We start from the raw sequence: 20,538 nt of genomic DNA, 5'->3' as shown, positions 1-20,538 counted from the left end.
CCGGTGCTAGTACCGGGTGGTCTTCTGCTGCTGTAGCCCATCTGCTTCAAGGTTCGACGTGTTGTGCGTTCAGAGATGGTATTCTGCATACCTTGGTTGTAACGAGTGGTTATTTGAGTTACTGTTGCCTTTCTATCATCTCGAACCACTCTGCCCATTCTCCTCTGACCTCTGACATCAACAAGGCATTTTCGTCCACACAACTGCCGCTCACTGGATATTTTCTCTTTTTCGGACCATTCTATGTAAACCCTAGAGATGGTTGTGCATGAAAATCCCAGTAGATCAGCAGTTTTTGAAATACTCAGACCAGCCCAGCTGGCACCAACAACCATGCCACGTTCAAAGTCACTTAAATCCCCTTTCTTCCCCATTCTGATGCTCGGTTTGAACTTCAGCAAGTCGTCTTCACCACCTCTAGATGCCTAAATGCATTTAGTTACTGCCATGTGATTGGCTGATTAGCTATTTGTGTTAACAAGCAATTGAACAGGTGTGCCTAATAAAGTGGCCGATGAGTGTATGTATATACTATATGTATAACCAGTGCCTCTTTTTATATGAAATAAAATACAACAAAGACATTTCATCTGTTTGGGATCTTTATTTCAACGTTCATTAGGACTCATCTAGGGAAATGGACAGAATTTCCATTACAACCTTGAATTTGCTCAATAGTACATTTGCTCCCTGCCTTTATAACTGGTATGCCTTTGTAGTTCAGTGTTTTCAAATTTTAAACACTAATTTTCTATCTTAAAATTAAGATTTCATATACTTAATTGTGGCTGCAGTAATATACTACTTTAAGAAAGGCATTAAACTCTGGTATAAATACCCACAATGTACCTTGAATGTGCTGCAGACCTGCTGCAAGCTTTCAAGGGCAATAGACCACACCCACTGCGCATGCGCTGTGTCCGCTGTGCCCGGATGTAACATCCATACACGTGTAGCACTTGACAACCTTGGAAAGACAACAAAACAACTAACTACCTGGCAGCTTATGTCTCCAAACAACCCGGTCCAGCGATGCCAGTGACAAGACTACTGTAAGTGTCGAGTTGTCTCCTCATTTGTGGACGTAAACCGGCGTCTGGACGCTCCAGATAGAGACTATGATGGTCTGTTCTCTGACAGCTTGCTAACTAAACTAGCACAACAAGCTAACGTTAGCATGTCTTCCAGCTGTCCTCCTGTATGTCTGTCTGTCTGACTGCAGCTGCTCACGTTGTTTATCATTTTACACATTATCGGTGCGCTTTAATTAGTTATATATGTGCTCACTCAAACATACAGCTCCAGTCGTAGTAGTGCAGTAACAGTAACGGTAACTATGCGGGTTACCATGGCGCCCAGGTCGTTGTTATGGTCTTTAGATATAGAAGTATCTCACCTGTATCTATTCTGCATCAACACTGCCATCACTCATGTTTGACTCCAACATGATTTGGTTTTCCATAAATTGAAAAATAAATGTCTGGTTTCATAATATTTTATTCCACATGTCTGGAGGTTGTATATAACATATATAACTATATTCAGTGTAAGTGCTGAAATACATTTTTAACCTTACATTGAATGAATTATCTATTTATTTATTTATTGCATGAACTTATGGGATCAATTACTAATTATATATCATGAATGCATTTATGCAACAGCACTTACATTCAGTTTGAACAGTTTTCTTCATCTCCTTGTATTTTTATATCTGGTATATTTTTTTGTTCTTTGTACTTTGCACTACTGACTTTTTTACTTCCTTTTTACTAACAGGTTTTGCACTATTTGTTTTGTTTATTTGTTTATTTGTTTTGCACAATTTAAGACTATACAACATAACAAATAAATAAATGAATAATATACAGTGCAGGAAGAGGCAAAAAAAAACCACTGGGCTTTTTATTAAGATTAATATAAAGAAATAATATGACTACATAATAGTGATAACAAAACAATTAGGACTATATATATATATATATATGTATATATATATATATATATAATAACAATACAGTAAATATATCAAAAAAGATAAGGGTGTGTGTGTGTGTGTTGCGTGGAAGTATCAAAATTGAAGAAACACTGAAATCCAATAAGAAGAGATGTCCTATATGTCTCTAGTCAGTGTAGTAATCATGTATTGAGTTTGAGTCACTGGGTCACATCACATTATATGCCATTATTTTTCTATTAAAAATATTTATGTAAAATAAAGGAATTAAACTAAATCAAAATAAGTATTTTAAATACTAAATTTAGTATTTTTTAAAATCATATTTTACACTAATATAGGCAAGTAAGCCTGGACATTTTTTTCCACCCAGAGACAAGATTAATATAAAGAAATAATATGACTACATAATAGTAATAACAAAACAATTAGGACAAGATATATATAATAACAACAATAACCATACAGTAAATATATAAAAAAAGACAAATGTGTGTGTGTGTGTGTGTTGCATGGAAGTGTATGGTTAGTGTTTGTGAGGAGGATATTGATTTAAATATCTATAAAGACTTCTTCAAACAACATTGTGAGTGGGAAAAAACAAAAAACCCCATAAAAACAGATACATGGACAACACGGAGGAAAAGCAATTACAAGACAGCAATTAAATGACCCTTTAAGCGACTTTTGAAACATTTGACAGATGAACAGTTTATTGATAGATGTGAAAAGCTACTCCATAATTTGGTTCCCCTAAATCTTATCGAAAACTAACCTCTACTAGTGAGAAATTTAGGAGAATGAAGATCTAGAGATTGACGGGTTGAGTAAGAATGGACCTGAGAATTTGTTTTGAAATAGGTCTGGTACTGCTCAGTAATATTCCCACCAGAAAGTATCTTATAAATAAAAACACCTATTTGAAAAATATTGATATCATAAATAGTAAGAATCTGGAGTTTCTTAAATAGAGGAGCAGAGGAGATGTGTGACTCTGATCGAGTTGCAATCCTCACAAAATGTGATTCATTCAGTCATGTTTGACTTCAACATGATTTGTTTTCCATAAATTGAAAATAAATTAATATATAATAATATCATAATAATAACATAATAACATAATATTTTACTCCACATGTCAAGAGTTTGTATTTAACACATATACCTTTTTGTCAATGGCCGTTTTCTTTTGCAATAATCTTGAACTCTTGGGAGATGGTGTAAAATAGTTCTTACTGCTTAGCAGGCTCGGCACAGGGTTAAAGTTTAACTCCAGTTTTATTATGACTTTTTAGTTATGACTATAATTGTTTACATCTGGGAACACTGCAGCATTGCTGGTGTAAGACAGGGCAACAAACAAGAGCAGCTAAACTGATCTGACAGTTTATAAACAAGCAAACCACATATTCTATACGATAATACTTTATTGTCAGACAGGTCTGAAGTTTGTTTTGCATCACAGCAGCTCCATTTGCAACATCACAAAAAGGACAAAGACAAGAAACAAAGGATACGTACATTTAAACATTACAATCACAGAAGACGATATTCAGGGCCCTTCAACGTACATTTGACCTGGGATTAGGCTCCATATTTAGTTTAAGGATTGACTGGTGTACAAGAGAGTGCTTCAGTCTAACCTTATTAAATCGTGGAACCCTGTATCTACGATTTGATGGTAACAGTTCATATTCACTGTTCAAAACGTGGCTGGGGTCAGAGACGATGGTGTTAGCCAGCCTTAAGATGTTATTATGATAGGCTGATTCATAGAGTTTCTCAAGGGGGTTGACATACAATTTTTGAGCAGATTTTCATTTGGTGGAGCAGTTTTGACTTTAAAGTAGTGGACAAACTCTTGTACCATGTAGTATACCAATACTGTAGAACACTCATAATAACAGAATTAAAAAACAAAAGAAGAATGTGTTTACTCGCCCCAAAAGACCTGAGGCGGTGGAGAAAGTCAATTCTTTGTTTTGTCTTTTTACAGACAAATTCAATGTGGTCTTTCCAAGATAACAGATGATCAATCATTACGCCCAAATATTTATATTAAAATACCTGCTGGATTTTTTCGTTAAACCAGTGGTTCTCAACCTGGGGGTCAGGATCCCCAAGGCGGTATGATTTCCGGGGGCCGTCTGAATGTTTTTTTTACATTACAGTGCCTGTAACAATGATATAATTTGCTTCAGAATAGATTTTATGGAGGGTATTTGTGAGAGTCAATGTGTGTGTACACATGAGTTTCTGACGGGGGATTTCCGGCAGGTCGGGGAGAGAAAAAGTCATGAAACGCATCACAAATCCACAGTATCTGGAGCATATTGGACAACGCCTACGTGTTGTCCAATATGTGTTGGTGTAAGCATAATTGTATGCTTATTTATTAAGCATACAATTATTAATCACGTTCACAATAATCAAAATCAGCAGGGGGAGGCCCGTAGAAACAGCTGTTTACGCCAGGCGGGGGGGATCGCAAACACCAATCTGATTATTCTGGGGGGGGGGTTGCGACTCGAAAAGGCGAACCACTGCTCTGAACCACTTCATTTGGAGGTAAAAAAGAAAGTAGGCGTATTTGTAATGTTGTCAATTCCTTGTTGAAGTAGTTACAGGAAAACGGTGTGCAGGCAGGCAGGTAATGTAGTTCTCCTCTGGTCAGCATCTTTGTATTGTCTTAAAAGAAACTCTTAGTGGCGTTGTTTTTCTTTCAGATTTTTACTTGTCAGCAAATGTAAGGGAAGGCATGGCGTCTCTTTCGTATGACTACCCAAAAAATCTCAAACATGCCATTTTGTGCCATTTTCAAGTGAGCTGGGGATATGAGATATGAAAAGATTCCAGCGGATTTTACTGAAAAATCTCTGCTGAACTCTCTGTTCACTTCCTGCCCAGCACCGAACAGCAAACAGACAAAGTCGACCAGCTGGTGAACATAGTGGAGCATTTAGCAGCTAAAAAGCCAAGTGTTTCCATACGTCATTACATACATCACATCAAGGCACAGCGTGTGGTTTGTGCGATTTGGATGCAAACCACAAACAGTGATCACATCCTGTGGGTTTTCATTACAGAGCTCTCTGTTGAAACGTATCTGTTTTATCTCTGCTTTTATCAACTTTTGACAACAAACGGCTATAAGAAATGAAACAAGAATTGCACCAAACAATTCTACATGATTACTTGTGCAGCTCTAATATCGTCCCAGTTGTTAGTGTGATCGTAGGAAACACTACAGGATGTCTGGAAATGATCCTGTGTAGATGACAAGAGTCTGCCTCTCCCCTCAGATACCCTCTCTACCAGCTGGGGAACCCTCAGCTGAGGATCTTCAGACCCAACTGGTTCATGACTCTGGTGAGGCCGGGAAGAGAGCAGCCGCCTGACACCGTCCAGTTTCGCATCCCCATGGAGTAAGTCTTCGCTAACAGATCTTCCCTCTCACTGTGCAGAGATGCATTAGAGAAATACAAAGGCTGAGTACTCTACTGTTGTGTAATCCCATACTGTTAAGTATCTCAATCAAAAGGAATATTAGGAATTGCAATTGAGAGCTGGTTCCTGTTTAGAAGGTTTATTGTTGGCAATGCTTGCCATTAAACTTACTGGTGAGTGCTCATTCTCTTCCCCTTTTCGAAAACTGATTAATAATTTTGTCTATAAAATAAAAAAAAGTGAAAAATGCCCACCACATTTTCCCATGAATTAATTGATCAATTATTTAAACTGGCTGGATAGACTGGCCGTTCACCTTATGTTGCTAGTGCGCAGAGGTGTAGTGGTTGAAAAATATTACATTTGAGTCATCTATTTTGTATATAATCACTTTGGGAAGTCAGATTTGATGTGATATAGGCAATATGTACGTTCATACATCCATTTCCTTAGAATATTACACCATCTTTAGGTGTGTCGATTGTACTGCTGTACATGTAATGCCACCAAAAAGCTATGGTTGTATTACATAAATTTGTCTTTTTTAAAGTAATAGATGAAAAGTGGACACTGATGCCAACTTTAAACACTTCCCGTAGTGTTCAGCAACTTCTTGCACAAAGGTTAATAGATGTTTATTTTTCTTTGAATAGGAAAAGCTAAACGAATAGAAGATGGTTTGCAGATCATATTAATCAGTCTGCAATCAGTAGTGCTTCCTACTATTAGAAATGTGTTTGTGACACAAGTGAGGTAAAATAATTATGTGCTTGTAGATGAAAATAGTTTGCTTTGACTTACATTTGGGTATTCAGATGCCACTATTTATATCCCTCACCAAGATGCACAATTAGTGTATTGCTTGTTTGTTATATAATAGTACTACGCTACTACTACTGTGATAATATGGAAATAAGTGACAGAGACGGTAAATAATCTCATCATGTCGTTGTCCTGTTAATGCCTAATGCTACTTTATTTAAATGGGTTCTTACTTCTTCCTCCATCTATTCATAATGGTCATTGTTATTATTTATTACTTATTACAAATGTCAAACCTGATCTGATGCATCTGTTCTAATGCAATTTTATGTTCACGGACAATTTCTTTTATGGTATACTGTATCGTTCTCAGTCTCCATAGAGCCATACAATACATACTACAGTACATTTCTTCTGAAACAGCTACTTCTCACAATCCCAGCTCCTTATAGTTTGAAGCTTATGAATTGTTCCAAAGGTGAATTTGCAGACTTGTAGACTTCTAGACTGCTAAACGGCTTACTTGCACATATTTGTCTTCTTAGCAGGCGTCTCCTTAAAGTACAGCCTGTACTCCAGCCTCAGAGCAGCATTGTAGAGCTGGTATGGATTCAGCAGGATGTGTTTTCAGCAGGTTGGATGATAATTATCTGAATCTGGACCTTGAGGATGAAGTGTCTATATCAACTCTGCAAAATTTACAGTGCGTCTTAAGAACAAAAATATAATAAGCTGATGCCCTATGTGGGCTGTACATTTTTACTATTATGAGACTACAAAATCAGTTATTTTATTTGGCTTCAAAGTTATTTTGGGTTATTACTTTTGTTAGACTGTAGTAGTAGTTTGGTGTCGAACTATTATATAATGAACATATGTTTCACGTTTTCGGCTGCAATAATTTGTTTTTGCTGGCACTGTAACAGTCTTGCTGGACCAGTATTATGCAGCTGCAGTTGGGCATCATGGCCACCAGGTGGCGTGACAGCCTCAGGAACAGAAAACGGTGACTTAGTCCTCAACAGTATAGACAGCTCTCACCACCTTCTGTCTGTCTTTAATGAGCTCAGTTGCAATGACGACTCGCGAAAGGCGGACACGGGCAGCAGGGTGGGAGGTGAGGTCAAATGTGCTTTTATTTGGCGCTGCAGTGGAGGTTCGGGTCATGTTGTAGACAGCAAGACGTCAAACAGTCATCTGGAGGAGCCAATATTAATATCTACACAGAAAATGAGGGGTGAAATGTTCTTGATCATTCTCCAAAACTCATGATGACCAATACCACTTTACTGCCTCCTAATTTTGCACACGAACACTCATTTGCTATATATACTGTATGTATGTATGTGTGTGTATTTGTGTGTATGTATGTATGTATGACTGTATGACCACTTTATTAGGTACACCTGTTCAACTGCTCATTAATGCAAATCTCTAATCAGCCAATCACGTGGCAGCAACTCAATGCATTTAGGCATGTAGACAAGGTCAAGACGATCTGCTGAAGTTCAATCCAAGCATCAAAAATGGGGAAGAAAAATGATGTAAGTGACTTTGAACATGGCATGGTTGTCGGTGCCAGACGGGCTGTTTTGAGTATTTCAGAACCTGCTGATCTACTGGGAATTTTCACACACAACCATCTATAGGGTTTACAGATAATGGTCCGAAAAGGAGAAAATATCCAATGAGCGTCAGTTCTCTGGGCGAAAATTTCTTGTTGATGGCAGGGGTCAGAGGACAATGGCCAGACTGGTTCGAGCTGATAAAAAGGCAATAGTAACTCAAACAACCTCTCGTTACAACCCAGCTATGCAGAAGAGCATCTTCAAACCCTTAAAGAAGAAGACCACACCGGGTGATACTCCGGTCAGCTAAGAAAAGGAAACTGAGGCTATAATTGGCTCTCCAAATTTGGTCAATATAAGATTGGAAAAACATTGCATGGTCTGATGAGTCTCAATTTCTGCTGCAGCATTCAAATGGTTGGGCCATATTTTGGCGTAACAAAATCTTGGCATGAACAACATGAAAGCATGGATCCATCCTGCCTTTTATCAACCGTTCAGGCTGGTGGGGGTGTAAAGTAATGGTGTAGGGGTGTGGTGTATATTTTCTTGGCACACTTTGGGCTTATTAGTAGCAAGTGAGCATTATTTAAACACCACAGCATACCTGAGTATTATTGTTGACCATGTCCATCACTTTATGACCACAGTGTACCCATCTTCTAAAGGGCTACTTCTAGCAGGATAACATGCCATGTCACAAAGTTCAGATCATACATATATACATATATATATATGTGTATATATATATATATATATATGTGTATATATATATATATATATATATATATATATATATGTTTATATATATATACATATATATATATATGTATATATATATAAACATATATATATATATATGTATATATATATATGTATATATAAATATATATTTACATATATATTTATATATATATACATATATATATATATATATATATACTCTTGTGACTAGTCAATTTGGTGGGTTTGGACTAGTGTTAATTTTGTCGGGCTATTTTTTTTATTTAGTCCTGTTTTAAATATCCTTGTTAGTTTTTTATCATAATTAGTCAACCTGGTCCTGTTTTAGTTGACTAAAAGTCTGGGCATTGTAGCCTTATTTTAGTCAAAGAAAATGTTTTAGTCTAGTTTTAGTCAATGAAAACTGTTAACATTTTAGTCTTTTTTTAGTCATCAGATTATATTTAACATTTCAATCAATCGAGCGCAAATATCACCTTGTTTCTTTCTCCCAAGCCCTGTTGTTGTCATTGTTAACTTTAACTTAAGTAAATAAGTTAGTCTGAGTCCTCCTGACTGCGCATTGTGTGCTGCCGGTGTAGTCCTGATATGGCGCGTGCATGGCGCGTGCAGTGCAGGAAACAGAACTGTTGCATTGAAAAAAAAGAAGGTCTATAACATTGTGTGTTAAAGAGAGATTACGGTAAAGTTTTCATTTATTTAACTACATTTTAGTCTTGTCTTTTTGTCAACAATATTGCATGTTGATAAAGTCACAGTGTTTAATGCCGTCTGTGCCGTCTTGTCTTAGTCATGGACAAAAAAAACATATTTAGTCATAGTTTTCGTTAACGAAATTAACACTGGTTTGGACAACAAGTATTCTGTCATAAAGCTCAACAGGAGGTCTTTACAAGTCAGCACTTAGTAGCGATGAGCTGATTTTGACTACCTCCGCGAGCCAAGGTCACCGAGGTTAGCAGTGCTCCTCAGGCGACGAGCGGGCCAGAGCCAACACTGGGGAGAAAAATTGAAGTTTGAGGCAGATCATCTATGTGTCTCTGGTGGGGTTTAGACCGTAATCTGTTCATCCAGGTGCCTGGCCTCCCACTCTGATTCTTGCCTGTTCTCTGCCAAACTCCTAGGGTGCTTATGTAATTGTGTGTGTGTGTGTGGCTGTGTGCACGCTTGTCAGTGTGGGTTAGTCAGTTTGTGAAAATGGTGTGTGTCTTTGTGTACATATGCACAAAAGCGGGTAAGTGCAGGGTGCGTGTGTGTTCATAAGGGTGTGTAAGGGTTTTTTCCTCGCAGTCTTTGATGCCTGGGAGAGGTGCATGGCTGATTGATATGCTGCTGGGGCCTCAGTGTGTGCTTGAAACACTGTTATTTTTTTTACTTTTCATACACACACAATGTAGTAAATGGACACACATGGAGAGACGGTGACACAAACCAAATATCACTCCCACTCCCAGCTTATTGATGAGTCTGAGTCATTACGGCGGTGAAAGCTGTTGTAGTTATGACTCTCGAGGGTAGGCGGTGTTGGCGTGGGTAAGTTGTAGTGCCGAGCAGCTGTTAGTGAGAAGTGGTAATGTTGGCGTTCTCAGGACAATAACACAAGGTGGCCTTTATCTCGTTGACACCTGGGAGCTAGATATCTATGGTTGTCTGTCTTTTTTTCCCTAGCTTTCTTGCTTGTTTGCAGTATCACTCACTCGCTACCATCTGCGCATGTCTTTCTCCGTCCCACCCTGGGCTCTGCTGTTTATTGTGCTTTTCTTAAAACGCTTTGCAACGCGTCCAAAACCAATCCCTCTTTGGCACTTGTTGTTTGAGACACCTGGACTGCGTTCTCTCATAATTCTCTTTCTACCTGCTGGAGGGACATATTTGTTTGTCTTTTTGATTGTTCTCAAACCTTTTGTGCCATGTTAGTATTTCCTCTCCGCTCTAGAAGGAACATCATCAAATTTCTGGGTTTACACCCACACACACACCCCTCTTGTGCTTCACCTGGCATGGCTGGAGGCCAGTGTGGACACACACACACACACGCACACACACACAAAGAAAAGAACAGAGCGCTGAACGTTGTGTTCGGTCTACTACTCAGTCACATTTCATGCTACTATGCAGTCTAATAACTATGAAACCAGACCACGCTGCGGTTTCTCACTGTAATCAGACGTGAACAAACTAACCCGGCTACACAGCAGCCCACGTCGTCTTTCCACTCTGACGAGAGTTCAGTACCTGTTGGATACAAACGATGTTATGATCGCCATGGCAATCACGCTGTTTCTGTTCGTCCGTTCCACTTCATAAACACACGACTCAAGTTGGAAACTGGGTTATTTTTCACGCTAATTAACCTCAGTTTATGTCATAGGAAGTCATTTAGCGAGCCAGCAGAGGAGTGTAACGAACTGTCGAGTCTTTACTGACCCGTCTCTCCTGTAAGGAGTTTAGTGACTCCTGGTGACCCGTTCTTTGATCTATTTCTGTTCTATTGTCGGACCAAAACCCGAACAATAAATCTAATCCTTCACACGCTGCTCTTATACTCTCAACTTCTCAACTGTCTCTCCTCTCCCTAAGTCTCAGGTTCCTCAATGGCTTTCCCTCTAAACAAAGTCTGCTATTATGATCTTGATACTTAGTGTTGAGCAACTTCTGTGCTATGTATTGTCTCCGTAGATGGGAGGGTTAAAGTAGTGAGTGTGCGTATCTCGACCCAAACCTGACAATGGGGCAGCCTGACAATGAGGAGCGGCTTTCTTTTGCCTTTCATCTGCGCAGAAAACAACTCTCCTGTTTCATTCTCACCACTAAGCCGCTCTGACACAATGTACTTTGATGTTGTGTGTATGTGTGTGTGTGTGTATGGACTGTTCGGCGTGCCTTGGATGTTTACTGTATGGTGTGTTAATAAAGGCTACACATAAAACAAAGTCTGAGAGGCTTATTAGAACACACGTTAACATGTCAGAGGGACTATTCAGCTGTTTGTTACTGAGGAATGCTCCACAGTTTGTACAAGGACAAGTTGTCCGGTCATTCAGACAGTGATGGTAAAGGTTTACCTATGCATACTGTTCCAATTTGCTAATGCATTTTTCCTGTTTGGCATGTACGTCATCATATTTTTCCACTTATACCATTATATAATTTTACTGTATTAGCTGATACAAGAGCAATTCAAACTGAAAATTCTGTCAGCAAATTATAAAAAATAATGCAGTGCCCGTTTGGAGCAAGCGGATTGCTTGACCTGCTTGCGGCATTGTCGAGAATGGCTGCTTGTACCGGCTCAGTGTGAAGTTGATTGGATGAACGGTTCCTGAGATATGCGAAGGACAGTCATACCTACTTACACAGACAGACAGAAATTCCTTCCTTTATAGTTGGATGAAGCTGCTATAGCGCCAACTTTTGGCTAAATGGCACCAAATTCGTCACGGTCACTCAGACATCATGTCTACACACGTCCACCAAATGTGGTCGCAATAGCACAAAGCGTTCAGGAGACATGACATTTTTTGTAATATTAGCCCTGCCCACAGCAATTGAGCTAACTTTCAGGGCCAGCTACAGTAAAGCTGTATGGAACATCAAAAATCCAAAAAAGTAACTTTTTCCGGCTTGATCCAAAGATGTTTTCCACCAAATTAGGTGATGATTGCTCAAAATATGTAGAAGGAGTAGCAAAAACTCTGATTTGGACAAAATTCAATATGGTGTCTGGACGCAAATGGGCGTGGCTTATATAGACAGATTTGTCTGGACCCACAAAATCCAGGGAAAAAAGAAGGAAAAAAATTGTTTCTGAGACTTACAGTTCAAAAGTTACAGGCCAAAACGTAAAGTTCATTGTTATAGCGCCACCATCTGGCCAAATTGCACCACATTCAACACTGCACTCCCTTGGGTCCCCAGCAACACACCCGCCAAGTGTGAAGTCGATCGGATGAGTGGATCTCAAGATATGCAAATAACACACAGAATGACAGACAGAGATCCCTTGCTTTATAGTAAGATAACATCTTTGTCAATCTTAATAGAGGTTTGGCAGTCACCATTTTAACTGGTTTTACAGGGGAACGTAAGGTAACATACAGGAAAAAGAGGCCATATAGTTGATGACGTGTTGAAGGATTGAGGGTCCTCCAAACTGCAGTAAGCGCCTGTCGCCTGCAACTCTGCATCACCTCTATGTGTGGCTGCATCCTCCTCTTTTCCATTCCCTTGTAGTACTTAAAGTTGATCTGCCAACCAAAAAGGCCCCATAAAAAGCCCAAATGTAGATGCAGCCCAGTTTCTATCAAACAAGGAACCACATTAAAAGCTTTCCAGTGGTTTGCCAAGTCAAGTTGCTAAAACAAGCAACCTTTCCAAGGAGGATTCATGGTAGCCACAAGAAGCACGATGGTCACTGAATCATCGCTATACAAAGTAATGTTCATCCTAAAACAAGAAGGACATGACAACAGCATTCCTTGGATCAAATGTTGTTATAGTGATTACTAATTTACAAGGGCTGTGGCACGGCATTCAGTTTATACAGCGGAGTACACACACCATTTTTGAACCATGACTCACCATGATGACCACTAATCCTACCCGAAGATAAAACTCAACTACCAGATTAACACTGTTTTTCACATAACATTTATTCAGTTACTCACTTTCCCACCGCTAAACCAATTGTTTGTTGTTAACCTGATAAAAGGGTCTACATCGGCATGTCTTCCCATACTAAATTATAGGTTTATTATGGCTCAAACCTGCAGGTGACAGCGTTACAGCACAGCATTAGTGCTAACGTGGTTGTACTGTAAAAACTAATTTGATTACGTTATCAAATATAAGATAACTGATGCCTCAGGAGTTGTTGTTTGAGTGAAACATTGAACCTGGCTTTGCTATTTTTGTGGATAATGTGCACTGGTGAAGAATTTCAAGTAGCCATAGTTAAGTATTCTAAAGTATTTTGCAAATACGCTGTCTTAAAACATGACAATTGACAGACAGTTTCAATACTTTTAGTTATTGAAACATTTACAATCAATTCCACCATCTTTTTGAGTCCAAGCAGTACATGTAGAGTGATATACTCTATAAGCATGCTGTCAGTACAAGTATTAATCTGTAATTATTCCTCACTGCAGAATAAAAGCTGTTTCTCACTAGTGCGACGCAAAAATGAGGTGCGGGAATTTGTAAAATCTGTGTGTGAATTTTCCTCATGACAACTATTGTCCGCATTCAACGACGCCAAATGAGTTCTCTCCTAAATAGTGCTGTGTCCACTCCACCCAACAAAAACCTATCAAGACAGAGAATGTCTAAGGGGCTAACGTTAACTACACAATACATAAACTAATAGGACCCTGATTGTGATGTGAACGCTAGCTGTTGTGGCTAGCCCTGTTCTGTGACCAACATAGTATGTTAACATCAGCAACGTTAGTGTGTGTTGAGGAGGGGACAGCCTATTGTTATTCCAAAACACTAATAGTCCGAAAAATGGCCCATTGGTCCGAAAAAAGCCTGTTTGTCCGACAGTCCGTTACCCCAAAAACAAACGCCCATTGCTCCAAAAATACATATTAATATGCAGAATGATGGCGATATATGTGATTGACCAATCAGAATCGAGTATTCAACACAGCCGTGTAATAAGTAAGAATTAATGAATGCAAGATTTTTCTAAATTGTGTTCAGGAATTTCCAATACCGCAGTCCTGGTTGCTGATTTATATTTCCAGAATGATTTTTGTCTTTTTATGCCTTTTATTTGATAGTTTGCCGTTGAGATAGACAGGAAACATGGAGAGAGAGGGGGATGACAAAGGTACTCAGCTGGTATCCAGCCAGGTTTCGTGGTATGTCTTAGACCACTATGACGTCCCAATATCCTGTTTTCTTTAACATCAGTTATAAAGAAAGTTTTCAGCCTCTACAAATACTATCCAGCCAAAACAATCCAGATCTGCTAAACCTTAGTGTTTCAGTCAATATCGTGTATCATCCGTGGTTGAAGATCGCTGTGAGTGGGTGGCTGTATAGGGCATCCTTTATGTACAAGAGAGGCACCACCCATTCACCTGGCAGATGTTCTTTTAGCACCAGCACATTAATAGACAAGTGGCATGCAGTCGTCTCTGAGCTTTCAGAATACGTTCACTATCCTTATTGTCAAAGACTGTCAAAGCTGCCTCTGTCCTGTCTTGCACTTTTCCAACCTTGCCCTTTCACCTACTTCTCTCATATGCTTTCAGGGCACAGGTGTAAATGGACCGCCTTAAACTACTGGAACTGATACTCACAATCTGCTTGGCTCAGTGTGAGTTAGCCCATATATGAGAATAGGAAATATCCAGTAGCATGTAGATCCATTGCAGAGGAAGGATTACACATGAGAGCAGCTGATAGAGGTGTGCGGGTTAATCTGCAGATTGAAAAATCTTCTATATTGTCACATGCAAACAACTACATCACAGCGGGGCCACAACCAAGGCATCAAGTTGACCCTGTTTCTGTGCCTGCATTCCTTCAGAGACCTGTGTCTTTTTAGCACTACTTGATATCAGATTTAGGTCTTGTATCTTGAACAATGCAGAACAATATAACTTTTTGAATTGCTTTCTGACAATGATGCCAGTGTGCCTGTTTTTAAACCTGCTCGGCAACAACGGACCATAATTGAACCTAATCCATCGTCTGCGTCATCAGATGCCCATCTAGGTTTTGTGTTTGGAGTTCTTTCATCATCTTGGGCGAGGAATCTTTGTAGCATGTGTGTTTGCGTGTAAATATATACCAGTTGCTGAGGAACGATGCCTTTAGCCCTGGCAGTTGCTGGAGGCAGGTTTTCATTTTTCCTGTGAGGCAGAGGTGTGAAAGGTTAGCTTGTGGAGTCAGATGGGTGTTTATACTGGGACGATGATCAGATGCTGCCTGCATCACTGTTGGAGACACCACGCCCTTTGTCTAGTTTAGCAATGTTTCGGTGTCACGCTCAGCTTTCAGCCCAAGGTTTTATCTCAGACTGGATTCCAGTTTTAGCTGAAATGGGAGTCATGTATTGATTCAGGTCAGAGAAAAACTATTGGTACCCTAATGTAACCCCTGTAAATCTAGTGTTCAGTATTGACGTGTGTGTGTGTGTGTGTGTGTGTGTGTGTGTGTGTGTGTGTGTGGATGTATTCATTGTTAATCTATAAATATATAGTGTTTATACATAAATTAGCCCAATGAGTATGTATGTAGGCATTCTGATATTGCTTACATTCTGATATGGATGATTACAGATATTATTATTATTGTGTGTGTGTACGAGTGTGTGCCTGTGTGTGTCGTTTGTCTGCTGTTTGTCTCACACCGCTTCTCGTTTATATTGTTAAGCGTCTTTGAGTTCCAGAAAAGCGCTATGTAAGTTGAATTTATTATTATTATTATTATTATTATTATTATTATTATTATTAGATATTAGATATTAAATATTAGGGCTGCAATTAATGATTATTTTCATTGTCGATTAATCTCTTGATTATTTTCTCCATTAATCGATAGGAGTGGGGAAAAAAAATCGATTCACCTATGTATCACGATATTTTTTTAAATGCCGCCGTGTGTGAAACGTTGTTGTAATCACCAAATAGTTGGTGATTGTTTAATAGTTAACAACTAATCAATTAATTGTTGCAGCTGCAACCGATATTAATAATTGTGTGTGTTCTTTTTCCCATTAATTTTATCTTTGTGTCATGTATTTGCTTTTTCAGCCATAGCAGTGGCATCTTGTGCGGAGTAACATGACCATGCTTGTGCATGTCTCATATTGTATATGCTTTCTCTTTGTTTGTGGATAATATGAGTGGTAATAGTAGTAGGATTTAGATTCTCCCCATTAATCAGGATCAGTGTTCCCTCTACTAATGACCCAGAGGAGACCTCGCGGTCCCCAAGCCACTTTCCACTCTACCAGTTCCCCCGCCCCTGCTTTCTAGGAAAACCCGTCTCTCAGCGCTATCGCTCTCTCTTTCTTCCTCTCTTGATCTCAAGTACCCCCAGTCAGCCCGCTCTGCTTCACTGCCCTCCAGCACACACGCTGTGAGATGGGGGTTCTAGGGGGGAGGTGGATGCTAATGGAGCAGAGAGGCGCATCTGCATGACACATCAGAAACACATTTCTCTTTCTCGACTGGGTAAAGGGAGATAGGGAAATAGGCCTAAAGGGGCCTTAACAAATTGTTTACACCTTACTTCACAGAGTGATGCAGAAACTCCTTCACCCTAATGCTGGGTTTATGCTCGACCCGGCGCAAGGGTGCGTGAGCCTAAAATGACATCATCACGTCAGGTCTGCCCCCTCTTAGTCGATTAGTTGGTCGTTTCGGTTTTATCTTATTTCCTTATGCTTTTTTCACACTGAAACTTATTTCCAAGAAACTTATGAGCACATCTCACAAGCTTTAAAGTGGTGCTTTTGTGTGATTCTTTGTGGAGAAGTTAAATTAATAGATTAAATTATCGAATTAATTTGTCGACAAAGTCGTAGGAGTGTTAGTCGACTAAAAATTTCTTTGGTTGAGGACAGCAATACATCATGTATTGTGCGTAAAAGCTCCCTAAGTTGTCGTGCACCTCTGCATTTTGTAACTAGGCGCCTGCTGCGCGCACAGGGCTTTTCAGACATGACTACCACAATAAGATAAAAGCAAATCTCCCCAGTGGTCCTGGACCAGTACTGGGTCTGAGAGGGAGAGCTCAGTGAGTGCTTAGTTCTCTCGTCTCTCAAATGCAGCTGCCTGAAGTTGATGTTTGGTAGAAAAACCCTACCTTACTAAAGAGTCACCACATCAAACCATCCTGCTTCTGTAATGGTGGAATAAATGTGGAAATAGTTACTCAAGTATCGTAAATATAAGCTCACCTCTCTTGATAAACACAACTTAGCCGATCAAATGGAAGTGTTCTAGGTCTGCATCAGTGCCAGCTTTGCCAAAATTTAGCGGATTATAGAGGAAAAGGCAATTGTTTGTACAGCATGGAAACATATATTACATCACTCACAGGTACAAAGAGTCTTTGTGTTCACAGATGGGATTTTCTCATGCAAATGTTTGCCTTGCCTAATATTGTTACAGCAGCTCGAGGCATTGTGCTGTTTCCTCTGAAAAATAGAGAATATTACATTATCCTGTTCTATCAAAGAAACATATGAGGTGATAGAAGACGCCATATCCGAGGCACTCATGTCAGACCACAGCGTCGCTATTAAGCACTTTGTCAGACGCATTTGGGGAAGTGCTCTCTACCAAGCTAATCCAATTGGGTAGATTGATTAGCAGTTAAAAGCCTTTCTTCCTCTGGTCGGAGCAATCCGTTCCAAATGCTGCCCAGCGGGCTAGCTTCAGCTGGGCTGGCCCACCGTATCAGTTGGTGCCAGGCCCACTTCCTGTGTAGGGTTTCACCGGGCGCGATCAATACATGCAGACAGCTAATTGGATGAGCACTGAGACTCACATTTCTCTTCCCTCCACTTTATGGTCCAGAGAATAAAAACTGAATATGGCTTTATAGGGGAGTGTCCTGTCAGTTACAGTAGGTAATATAACAGCAGGGTTTATGGGAATGCAGTGTAGAAATAGGGTGTATCATTTGCTGTGTCTGTGTCAATTAAGTGAACGTGGTGTTATTTGATGGACAGTGATCCAGCATGTAACCCTGCAAGTGCTGCAACCTCAGACGTCTTCTCTCACTCTCTTACCGTCTCACACACGAACCACTCCTCAATACTCATGTGAACACAGATGCTGGTTGCCTTGTTTGACTCCTGTTCTCTCTCTCCCTCTCTCTCCATATTTGTGTGTTTTTCTCTCCTCTGGCTGTTCTGGACATGTCTGGACAGAATGACCAAGTGTGACGTAAAGAGCTACCTGGAGAAGGTCTATAACGTCCCTGTAGGAGCAGTCCGCACCAGGATACAGTTCGGTGAGTGTTTTTGCACAAGCACATACATAGAGCTATTACATTTACAGAACTTGACACTACCTTATGAAATATTTATATTTCTCATAGACTTACTGATAGTGGGTACGACTGGACAATTCTTTTTTCACTAGCCCAGGCTATACTGTAGGTCTTCCCAGGTCCATTCTGGTCTCAGTAACTGACACCCAAATCCTGACCTGAGTGCGGGGCAGGTCCAAATTGTCATTGGCCTTGATGAACAGGTGGTGCTTGAGGTGTTTTTTGAAAGTGTCCAGGGATGAAGCATTTCTGTTTTCAGGAGGGAGAGAGTTCCAGAGGGCCGGGGCAGCGACGCTGAAGGCTCTGTCGCTGAAAGTTCGCAGCCTGGTGTGGGGGAGGTGGAGAGCAGACCAGTGTTGGAGGATCATAGCTTCCGGGATGGAGTGTAGGGGTGGAGAAGGTCGGTTAGGTACTCGGGGGGGCGAGGGCAAGGAGGGATTTGTATGTGAGAGGGAGGAGTTTATAGGTTGATTGGGAGCCATTGAAGGTGGATGAGAGTAGGGGTGATGTGCTGCCAGGGCCTAGTGTGGCTGAGAACCCTGGCAGCTGAATTCTGAACATACTGGAGCCTGTGTAATACCAGAATGGATCCAAGTGGACTCATATATCATCACAGGTGAACAATTAGTCTTTGACATGAGATGAAGAGTGTGAAGTGAAGTACAGTACAGAAAAATTACATATTGCTACTTTTTTTCGACAGCGTTGAAAGTTAGTGGTTGGAGCATCATGCTGTGTTCTCTCTAGTGTTGTCACGATACTGGAATTTCTAACTTTGATACGATGCCTTGAAAAACATCGATTTTTCGATACCACGGGGGAAAATTGACACAACATCGAGCGCATAAAAATGTTGATTTTTATTAAAAGATAAATAGCAGTGTGTGTCAACTCGCTGTCGGAGAGAAGAGAGAGCACAAAGCGCAGCTGGTATCCGTGCACTGATACTGCAGAAAATGAGTATTGAAACCATTTCAAATATTCAGTATCAATACTTTGATATTTTTGACAACACTAGTTCTCTCTGTTTGGGAATGTTCAAGTGAACTGCATTTTGGGTCGGGTCCTCTGTTCTTTTCTAATCGGGTCTGACTGCCCGTGGGTCAGTTTCAGATCAAGTCCTTAACTTCTAGCTCATGTAACATGTTTGTAGACCGTTCTCTTATTTAACATGTAATATTATTATTCAAATCATACTCTCTGAGTCCAACATGTTGAGACACACACAGAAATTGAAAAGAAAGAGAGTTTAATTCAGGTCAGGTCAATACAATTGTATTTATCCCTGTAAGGGTAATTGTATGCAGCAGGCCTGAAGTGATAACTCCACCCCGTGGGTGGGTGGAATAACTGGCATAAACATTACCCCTGTAGAGGTCTGTGACATCATGTGGATTTGGCTTGATCTTTATTTCCGGTACAGAATGTATTTTATTTGTTGCATCACATTAACGAGGTGGAGTGTGACGAGTGCTGGAGAATAATAGTCACTGACCTTATAACTAGGACAGCTAGAGGTGGAAGAACATAACACACACCATGACTGTACAGCTATGTAAAGACATGGAGTCCATCCAAACAGTTGAGAGAGGGTGTTAAGGCGGTGGTGAAAACACTTGATTCATGGTATGCAATACCAAGCCACAAACATTTCATCCAAATTAAAATCCTAAAGTTGAACTGCAGCTGTTGTGAGTAAGTCCAGCAAATGGTGAGCACACACACACACAGACACACACACACACAGACACACACACCCACACCCACACAGTCAGTATGCTAAGCTCTCAACTTCCACCGCGTATTAAACTCTATCTCCGCGTATTAAACTCTATCTCCGTAAACACTGTAAAGTATAAAAATAGTTAATTTGATAACTTGATGAAAAAAAAGGTAACTTCAACTTCCTACAATAAATAATTATTATCCAATACATTTTCATTTAAGTCATATTGTGTTGGAATTTGATATTAAACAGTTTTATAGAGTGATATACAAGACTTCTCACTACAACCCAATATTGAAAATATACTGTGAAAT

At 39.9% G+C, this 20,538-nt stretch overlaps 1 protein-coding gene across 1 annotated transcript in view; it reads left to right on the top strand.

The window, feature by feature from the left end:
* Positions 1–891: 891 nt before the first annotated feature.
* mrpl23 (mitochondrial ribosomal protein L23) overlaps positions 892–20,538 on the top strand; it is a 46,164-nt gene continuing 26,517 nt past the window's right edge. Inside the window, exons 1-3 of the mRNA XM_074632215.1 lie at positions 892–1,052; positions 5,260–5,382; positions 18,377–18,459. Coding sequence (XP_074488316.1) covers positions 1,033–1,052; positions 5,260–5,382; positions 18,377–18,459 — 226 coding nt within the window. The 5' untranslated portion in view covers positions 892–1,032. The remainder of the gene's footprint in view (positions 1,053–5,259; positions 5,383–18,376; positions 18,460–20,538) is intronic.

Source organism: Sebastes fasciatus, chromosome 4 (assembly GCF_043250625.1).
Source record: "Sebastes fasciatus isolate fSebFas1 chromosome 4, fSebFas1.pri, whole genome shotgun sequence".
In the NCBI taxonomy this organism is placed as follows: domain Eukaryota; kingdom Metazoa; phylum Chordata; class Actinopteri; order Perciformes; family Sebastidae; genus Sebastes; species Sebastes fasciatus.
This window is presented reverse-complemented; position numbering and strand designations above follow the sequence as displayed.